This window comes from Rhagoletis zephyria, unplaced genomic scaffold, assembly GCF_001687245.7.
Source record: "Rhagoletis zephyria isolate East Lansing unplaced genomic scaffold, Rhagoletis_zephyria_1.1 Rzeph_scaffold_07287, whole genome shotgun sequence".
Lineage (NCBI taxonomy): Eukaryota > Metazoa > Arthropoda > Insecta > Diptera > Tephritidae > Rhagoletis > Rhagoletis zephyria.
The window spans coordinates 11,578-21,120 of NW_016164370.1; the positions used below are offsets into that span (position 1 = coordinate 11,578).

Sequence of the window (9,543 nt, forward strand, 5' to 3'; positions counted from 1 at the left end):
ACCACTGCTGGAGGAGGAGCCTCCGCCCAGGCACGTCAGGCGGCACCTATTCATGTACAAGGACGCAGTCCAGACCCACACAGACCAACCACTGGACCCAATGACGTACAGACGAGCGATCAACGACATTCATAGGGAGTCTGTCTCCACCTACCCAATCACCACCTGTGGAAGAGACGGAGCTTCAGTTACCTAGAGAGACCCGCGTTACCCTGGCTCAGTTACGGTCTGGATATTGTAGCCGCCTAAACAGCTACCTGTCCAGACTCGACCCAAACATCCCAAATGAGTGCCCGGCATGTGGAGACTCCCCCCACGACACCAACCACCTCTTCACATGCCAGCTCAATCCGACTCAACTAACACCCCTCTCCCTTTGGTCCGACCCCATCGAAACAGCTCGTTTCCTGGGCCTACCGTTAGTTGAGCTGGACGATAATGATTAAAAGTTGACCCGAAACAGGCGGGGCTTAGTAGTGCCGCTACAACAACAAACACCAGTCCCTAACATTGAAAAAGGATAGAACGTGAACTAGTTGGGCTGAAATGCAAACTGGTGGAATTGTAGTACACAACCTCGGTTGCCACTTACTCATTTTTTTTGTGTACCAAAACATGTACCAAAATGCAAAAAATATACCAAAATTGTGAAGTTGTCTCGTCCACGTCTGGTGGTTGTATGCCCAGAATGGCATTTACAGGTCGGGAGTCTACATAACTCGAGACTACGTCTATGTGCCTCAAACGCACCGCTGCAAACAAGTTACGTTTGGAATGAAAAATTGAACACTGAAAATGAACAACACCGAATCTGATTTGTCTCCGAATCAAATTTGACGAGGGATTTTCGCTACATAAATTTTTACCATTTCAGTAGAATTAACCAACACCAACAAGTAAATATATGATGGCTTGAATGTATTCTTTTTTGCTCCCCTGTCTCCACGTAGCACTACGTTGATCTTTTACTGTATCGCGAGCCAGCCCAACGCTGGCTCATTATTATATTTTGCCAAAAAACTATATACATACTTACCTAGTTTAAGCAACTTATAATTACAAATACTCACTTCGGCTCGTATGGTTTGTCCGATATAGTAATTGAGCTGATTTGCTTTTGCACAGTCTGCAGGCAAGCCAAATCAGTTTGAGCTATACAGCCAATATGACCGATTTCCAACCAAGATACATCGAGCACAATGGCTGTGAATGGTGCACAGCCTACTTGGAACAAGTGAGTTTCGAATGGCTGCAAGAGAATATATACAAAGTATAATATATTATCCGTTAGATACAATGAACTTAAGAAACACTTACAGGAGTCATTGTAGGACGCTCCACTTCTTCGATATTCTTTACAATTTTCTCAACATTCTGCGGTTTTTTAGCCTCCTCTATCGGTTTGGGCTGCTGCTGCCTTACACTTACTTGCGAATTCACAGTGGAGTTTTGAGCACTTCCACCTACGGCATAGTATTGATCGTCGTGTTCAGCACCTGCGCTTTCGTCCCTATTAGCTGAATTTTGTATTTTAGAATCCTTAGCATTCGCTTCGGCAACTTTTGTATTCTTTTCAACGGGTTTACTTTTCTTCCCGGTTTGCTCCGATTTCGAACGCGTGGTATCCGTCCAAACTTCAGCACCTGCGTCCTTACAAAATTGCTCTATTTCATCATTTAGTGACTTCTCTGTCTGCCAATACAAAAGTTCCACACCATCTTCGACTCGGTCATATTTTACTTTAAATTCGAGGTCTTCATATGTGCAAAACCTCTTCACCAATTTTTCGTTAAGCACATAATTAGACACGTTACGCAAAGGTATCAGGCAGGAATGTTGCTTTAGTAATATAATTTCGTCAGTGATTTCACGTAATTCGCTAAGACGCCGTGAGGCAACGATACCGCGGTCAATGAAAAGTACCCGAATGTTTTCGGGATTACGCACCATCAGCACCTCCACCCGATACATGACACCTTCGTACGGCGCAATGGCATAACTATGTGTTTTAGGCATTTTGCTCATAGCTGGGGCTTTTTTGCCATAACTATCGATTTTGCGTGCATTCGATAAGTACTCATCATTTTCGGCAGGGGTAAGAGCGCGTATGTAGCCACGGTTTGGCGTACGTAAACCGGTCAATATGACATGGCTGTTTGTCTTCGGGAGTTCAGCTCTTGGCAAAGTAGCAGTGGGTTCTTTGTGTTTCTGTACCTTATTGGTATTTTGCGGTGAAGCCTTATTAATGTTCTGACTAAGTCTTTGTTGTTGTTGTTGTTGATATTGACTATTCATTTGATGTTGATGTTGTTGTTGTTGATATTGACTATTCATTTGATGTTGATGTTGTTGTGGTTGATATTGACTATTCATTTGATGTTGATGTTGTTGTTGTTGATATTGACTATTCATTTGATGTTGATGTTGTTGTTGTTGATATTGACTATTCATTTGATGTTGTTGCGAAAAATTGTTGCCATTGAACATTTCGTTAGGTGTTTGCGTATGATTTCCAAATGAAACATTTGCTAATTGCATTTGGTTAACAGTCAGCAAGGGCTGATCGCCGCCATATTCCATGGTTGGAGACTGAGTCGCTGTAGGAAAGACCAAAGGACTGCAACAGAAATATTAAAACAAAATTAGGTTTGTACATACCTATAATTGTATGTACATATGTATATTTAATTATCAATAACCGCTTAAGTATGGAGGTTAACATTACTACATACGAGCGTTTATGCAGCGGTTATTAATGTAAGACACGCCTTTTCCTGACCACCAAAACGAATATTTTAATGAGGAACCGAGAACGCATTCCGGTTTTGGTTTAGTTCTGCACGAGAACAAAATGTAATGTTAAGGACGTTCCCGCAAAAGAACCAAACCGGAACAAACCGGTTCTGTAAAACCATAGACTTAAATAAATAAATAAATAAAAAGTATTGAGAGTAGCTTGAACGAAAACCATATGCGAACAAAAGGTTCTGGAACGGTCCCGTAAGAACCAAGGNTTGAGAGTAGCTTGAACGAAAACCATATGCGAACAAAAGGTTCTGGAACGTTCCCGTAAGAACCAAGGCCNTCATTTGGTATTATGGAGCTCATTCGATGAAGATTAGCGCTATTGTGAATTTCGCTCGTTTAGGTTGTTCACAATAGTATATATTTCACCGCTGAGAAGCTTTCGATAGCCAGCGAAGATCGAACATCGAATGCAGGTCATAATAAGGGCCCAAATTCAAACGAAAAACTCGGTAGCGTAGTACGACTAGAATGAGAACGAAACTTTCGGGAACGTTTCAATTGCGAACNAATCTATTTAAAATATTTTAAAACTATCAACAGCGCTACGATTTTGTTTTGTTTGTTTTGAGAACGAAACTTTCGGGAACGTTTCAATTGCGAACGAAATAAGCACGAAAGTATGGAGTACGTTTTCAAGGAGGATCAAACAAGAACAAAAGTATGGGGAACGTTTTTTTATTAAAGAACAAAACAGGCACAACAGTTATGGGAACATCGAGAATGGGAGGGGCAACTGCGTGTTGGGATGAAAAATCCCCCAACAAACATTTGCACAGGTTAGAGAACGATTAGAAAACAATTCGTATTAAAAAAAAAGAACTTAAAGTCATTTGAAGCTATGCGACATATGTAGATTGTTAAAAATACATTAAGCGACGAACTTTGTGACAAATGCTGTTTTCAGGTCACCCTCCTGTAGGGCAAATACTCTAGTGGTAGAATTCTGAGATTTCAGTAGGAGGCTTTTCGATCAAGGAATTTTGGCAACCCTAAAAGGATGCACACAAGTTTTTCAAGGAACCTGCAAAGAGGGCGGAACGCTAAATGGTGTAGACTATTATAACCACTCAATTCCTAAGTGCTCTGACGACACCTCCGATACTTCGCCCGGTTCTAGCACACACTCGTACTCAGTTGAAACGTGAAACAGCTTAGGACAGTATCTTTCTAAGATTTTTACAGCCTGCCTAACTCACATGCCGTAAGAGTAGATAAAGGCGGATGTGGTCTTTCTGCCAAAAGGGGGCAGGGCTGGTCATGTGAAAACGAAAGATTGAATTACTTTCACGGGTTTCATCATTCGTGGTTTCTACTTCCTCATCTTCATTTTCTTCATATTTGATGATTCATGGTCGAATTTACACTTTCGAACTAAGTCTTGGAAAGAAACGAGCTATTGGTCCTTGTCCAGCACACGCATTTCATCATATTATCGCGTCAAGCAAACATCTGATTTTCAGGGCAAACATCTCCCCTGACAAAGCTTCAAAGGACAGAAAAGGTGCCTTATTTTTGTCTTACAAGGTGTGACATTTTAAAAAAGGAACAAACAATTTTTTTTCGCACTTAATTTAGAATCGAACACGAAAAGAGAAAGGTGCAATGAAAATGCGACATTTTTTGTTAGAAACGAAATCACCATTAGATTAAAACGTTAGAATACGATTAGTTATATAACCTTTTTTGCGATATCGAAACCTAAGTCCCTTTTGTAGAGAATGCTATAATTACACTGTGAGACAAATGGTAGGGGTCAGTGATCGGGAAGGGTTCAAACTACCGGGGAAAGTTATATCGGTAAAAAAGAAGTTATACGTGTCCCGGCGTTTCGCTGGGTCACGTCTAGGAANTAACTATCATATAGGGGAAATTGTCACCTTTGGTGGTCTTTTTTTGACATAACTTATTCTTACCGGCAAAACTGTTGAGTATATAGAAAAACGTTATATTAACAGATCAATGGAATTGTAATTTTTAATTTTTTTTAAATTTGTTTGAGCAAAATCGGACTAGTGGTTCTCGAGTTATGTCAAAAAAAAAGACCACCAAAGGTGACAATTTCCCCTATATGATAGTTACTAACTTCAAATCGATATATCTCGATTCCTAGACGTGACCCAGCGAAACGCCGGGCCACGTATAACTTGTTTTTGACCGATATAACATTTCCCGTGGGTTTCATCCCATCCCGATTTTGACTGTCGCATAGTGTTATCGATAGCTTCTCAAATCGTCTTCTAATCTTCTATTGACTTCCAAAAAATTTAACGTTAAAGGCCACTTAAAGCCATATTTATCTTTAAAACAACAGATGATAGGAAACAAGTCTCTGTATATAAAATGTAGCCTTTGAGGTTTATTATCACATAACGTTTCAAAAATGTTGACCATATGTATATTTGTTATAAATTCTAATCACCTACGAGCCCATGTCAAGGATCCATCCATATCATTTGTCAAAGTTGCTATTCTAAAGAGCGTGTCAGACGTGGCAATATTTCCAACTTTTCCGCAAATTGCCGTCAAATTGAGAAAGAAAGTCTCAGAAATAAAAGTTGNTGTTGACCATATGTATATTTGTTATAAATTCTAATCACCTACGAGCCCATATCAAGGATCCATATCATTTGTGAAAGTTGCTATTCTAAAGAGCGTGTCAGACGTGGCAATATTTACAACTTATCCGCAAATAGCCGTCAAATTGAGAAAGAGAATTATTATTTCGATGTGTGAACAACCAGAAAGTCTCAGAAACAAAAGTTACAAGATGTGACTGCAATTGAGAGCGCAAATCAATTTCGGAAATATATTTCAACTTGCTGCAATTCGCCATTCGAAAATAAAAAAAACCTCCTCATGCAACTGCTTTCTGAAATTTCTCAATTTGACAGCCTTTTCGAAATATGTATATTGCATTGCCACGTCTGACTTAGGCAATACGTGAATGCGTAATTTTATATTACTTGGGGCCGGGGTTTCAGTGCTGGTTTAAACTCAGTTTAAACGAAGTTTAGTTAAAATCAATTTAAATTTGAACTAAGTTTAAACTATTGACCAGTTTTTCAGAGCGAGTTTAAGGCTGCTCTTAGTTTAGTAGATTTGTAGGGCAAAACTCCTTTTTCTTTATGCAGATACAAAACTATAGCCCTTAACATAATAAAGGAATTTAAATATGCATTTTAGATTGCAAGCTTAAATAAACAGATTAAAGTATGATTTTTATGAACTAAAGGAGCAGCTTTAGAAGTTTTTAAAAGGCCTTCTGAACTACGACATTTAAAAGCCCTTACATGGGTACAAAAAGAAAGGAGAAATGAATGTAGAGTAAAAGTCCTCTTGACTCTAAAGAAGGTCTTTTAGCTCCTGAAATTATCTGCTGGGTACCTACATAAGAGCGTTGCGTCTTTTTTTCTTAACAGCGGTCGCCCTTGGCAGGCAATGGCAAACCTCAGAGTGTATTTCTGCCATGAAAAAAGTCCTCATAAAATTAATTTGCCGCTCGAAGGCGTCAAACTGTAAGTCCCTCCATTTGTGTAACAACATCAAGATACACACCACAAATTGGAGGAGAAACTCTCGGCCAAACACTTAGCAAAAGTATAAACGTCAAAATTTTAATATTAGCCGTGTTTTATTTGTCCAGAAATTTAAGCTATTAGCTTATTTTGTATGGAGGACTTACCCAACATAATTATATTGGCTTATGAAAAGCTATCTTGGCTTGTATATTGAACAAGAGGCATTGCCATTCAGCATCAGAAATTTTCTTCTTCAGCCAATCAGAAAGAGGCAAAAACTCACATTGACACTATTTGCAGTCAAACAACTGTCAAAATTAGGCTAACATAGGAAATAAGCTAATTTCGTTTTATTTGACCAAGATTTAGCTATTTGCTTGTGATGGTTGAATAAAACATGCCTATTATTATTCAAATATCCGGCTTATAAAAGCTTATTTTGTCGACATTTTTAGAAAGATAAGTGAATTTACTACATTGTTTAGGGAAAATTAACCATCATATTTATAGCGAGGGACAAATTATCACTCTTTAAAGGAAATGAAATTTGCTTCCTTTTGTCGTAACGTATCATTGTGTACCAAGAGTTTTTATGGAAGGGCCTTCAATTTTACGCTACCTCCGTAATAAAATAAACGTAAGGGTTTTTCCTGCAAACCTTTTTTGCAGCCCGAATGTACTTGGAGAGGTCTGCCATGGCATCTATATTAATTTCAGAGCGCTTTAGGGACTTATCAGGGATCCTTTAATATCACAAACTAAGTTATATCTATTATACTATACTCCTCGCTTATGTTATCAAAGGTTTATAAATCTTATTGTGCATATAAATAGTCAAGGTGGCGTGCATATATACGTGGGGAAATATGCCCCCATTAAAGAGAAAACTATTAGAAAGTGATATCGGCTCTATCGGGAATTTCACGTGAACAAATATTCCCAAAAAATAATCAAGCAAAACAAAAACTATTTTTTTTTTTTGATTTGCATATTAATTTATGGGAACAATACGGCATTCGCAGCAAACGATTGCGAATGACTCACTGGCGCCGAGCTGTTGAAGAACTTTTGGATAATAAACTTGCAAAAATAGTTCTGATACTAGCAAGTCAATATTCTTGTTAAGTCTCATCAAAAAATTCTTTGTCGTTTAAAGAATAAAGGGAAGGCCGCATTATACTAAAGCCAGCTTTCCGACATAAGCAATTATTCCATACGAACACAGAATTTATTCATATGGGATGGGCAATAGGACTGATTTAGTTGAACAAACCCTCCGCCAACATTTCTTACCGTTTCATTAAAAAAAAAAAAAGTTTATTTTGAGAAAACACAAATAGTACATTATGGCGATGTTAAGCCCATATTTTCGACTGTAGCGTTTTTTTATAATAAATACCTTCTTAAAAGGGTGAAAATTTGGAATTTTTAACCCGTACCAAAACTCGTATTATGTGCGGAAACTCGTGTTGTGGTTGCTGTAACAAGTTACAAATTCCCCGAAGGGTTTTTGGGCATTGACGCTGGAGTGACAGTCCTTGTTCACATATATGTACATCTGGGCAGTTCCGGTTACGCAGACTTGAGAACGGCAAAAACCCGCATGCGAGGTACCCGTACCAAAACCTGCATTGTGTGTCAATAATTAAACCAGTACCTGATTATCCGGATACCACACGTATTGTGCGCCGGAGGGACTCCGTACAGAAAACATTTTTTTTATGACATGGACAAATACTCCGAACAATTATCTTACCTTAACTATTATGATAATTTTAGGTACTTACGGGATCGGAAAACATATGTAACGATGACTTTGCCAATCTTTCCGCTGACATTCCGGTGAGCAATAATAATCGCCACACCTTTGGCAAACACAAATTGCCTGCTTCCGGCAGGCGGTGCAATCGCCTTTTGGCAAAGTCATACCAGTCGCATTGTTGCCCTCTTTCAATGTACTGCTGGGAGAGCTCTGTTTGAAAGCAATTAATAAAATTTATGATTTTCAGTAGTATCTCCAGTCACTTACAATCGAGTTTTGTCTATTTTCCTTTTGACTGAAGCCATTTTGATTTTGTGCATCGACCGCGTGCCGCTGCTGATCCTGCAGTCTTCTATTTCTTAGGGCCAAAGCTTTGCTAAAAATATATACATTTACGATTTTGTATAATTTTCAAATACTGATACTACCGTCGATCCATGTTTTCTTGTAATTAAATATTATTTCTCCTCGAAAAGCTAGAAATTATCCCCGCTCCAATTGCGAAACACGTCGTCAATTTGCAGCTTTGTTCGATTTGAAAAGTTTCGTTGTTTGGCAGAGTTGCAATTGAATAGGCAAAGAACCACCAACAAGTCCTAAAGGGCCGTTTATATACGTCTTTACTCGCTTAGCTTGACAGTACGAACTTTGACAACAAAGCATGAGGCGTAGAAGGTATGCTACCATGATTTAAAAAAGTATGTATGCAGCAAAAAAAACTTTGACAATATGCTAGCAATAGTAATTCACATATACCTTATTTTGGTCTTTAAAGGGCAATATGCAGTTCTCAAGAAAACGGTCAAGGAAAAATTGCCATTATTTCGTGTGTGTGTCTAAGGAACTTTGACATCTAATAATTCATCAGCCTGTTGCCTCACTCTTTCCTAAAGAAATAAAGGAGAGGGTATATATTATGCACTTTTGGCAAATCTGTAGGAAAAACTTTCGGAATTAAAAAATATGTAGGTCTATTGCAACTCAAAGGACGCAAATTGCTTTTGTGAAATAACTTGAATTTGCTCGTGCCGCACTAGTATTTGTTATGTTTGCTGCAAGTGCAATCCATTCGAGTGTTGAACATTTGTAAGGTGTAGCTGTCAATGTAATCGTAGAAATTCTTAAGTTTGCCAGAGTTTTGCCACGTCTAATAGCCACTTTAAGCACAAAACGCAATACGAAAGGCGAGTGCGATTGGCAACGCCACTCATTTGCACAGCTACTTGGCAACGCAGTCACGAGTGATTCTCAGTACAGAATAAAGAAAATTTGCAAACGGCGGAGACGAAATTTGTAAACAAAAAAGGTTTTTAATTCGTGAAAAGTATTTTAAAGGGATTGGATTGCATCAAAATTATGTGAGCCGTGTAAACAATTAAAAATTAAAGTAAGCGAATACTATACATTTGCTATGGGAAGGTCATAGTATGGTGAATGAAAAAAGTGCAACGAGTG

The 9,543-nt window shown here is 38.5% G+C and overlaps 1 protein-coding gene across 1 annotated transcript in view; it reads right to left on the bottom strand.

Annotated features, from left to right (window-relative positions):
* LOC108374067 (general transcriptional corepressor CYC8-like) overlaps positions 1-8,673 on the bottom strand; it is an 11,703-nt gene extending 3,030 nt beyond the window's left edge. Inside the window, exons 1-5 of the mRNA XM_017630031.1 lie at positions 8,517-8,673; positions 8,356-8,464; positions 8,114-8,298; positions 1,318-2,617; positions 1,071-1,249 (exon numbers count right to left, since the gene is read on the bottom strand). Coding sequence (XP_017485520.1) covers positions 1,071-1,249; positions 1,318-2,617; positions 8,114-8,298; positions 8,356-8,464; positions 8,517-8,527 — 1,784 coding nt within the window. The 5' untranslated portion in view covers positions 8,528-8,673. The remainder of the gene's footprint in view (positions 1-1,070; positions 1,250-1,317; positions 2,618-8,113; positions 8,299-8,355; positions 8,465-8,516) is intronic.
* Positions 8,674-9,543: the final 870 nt, after the last annotated feature.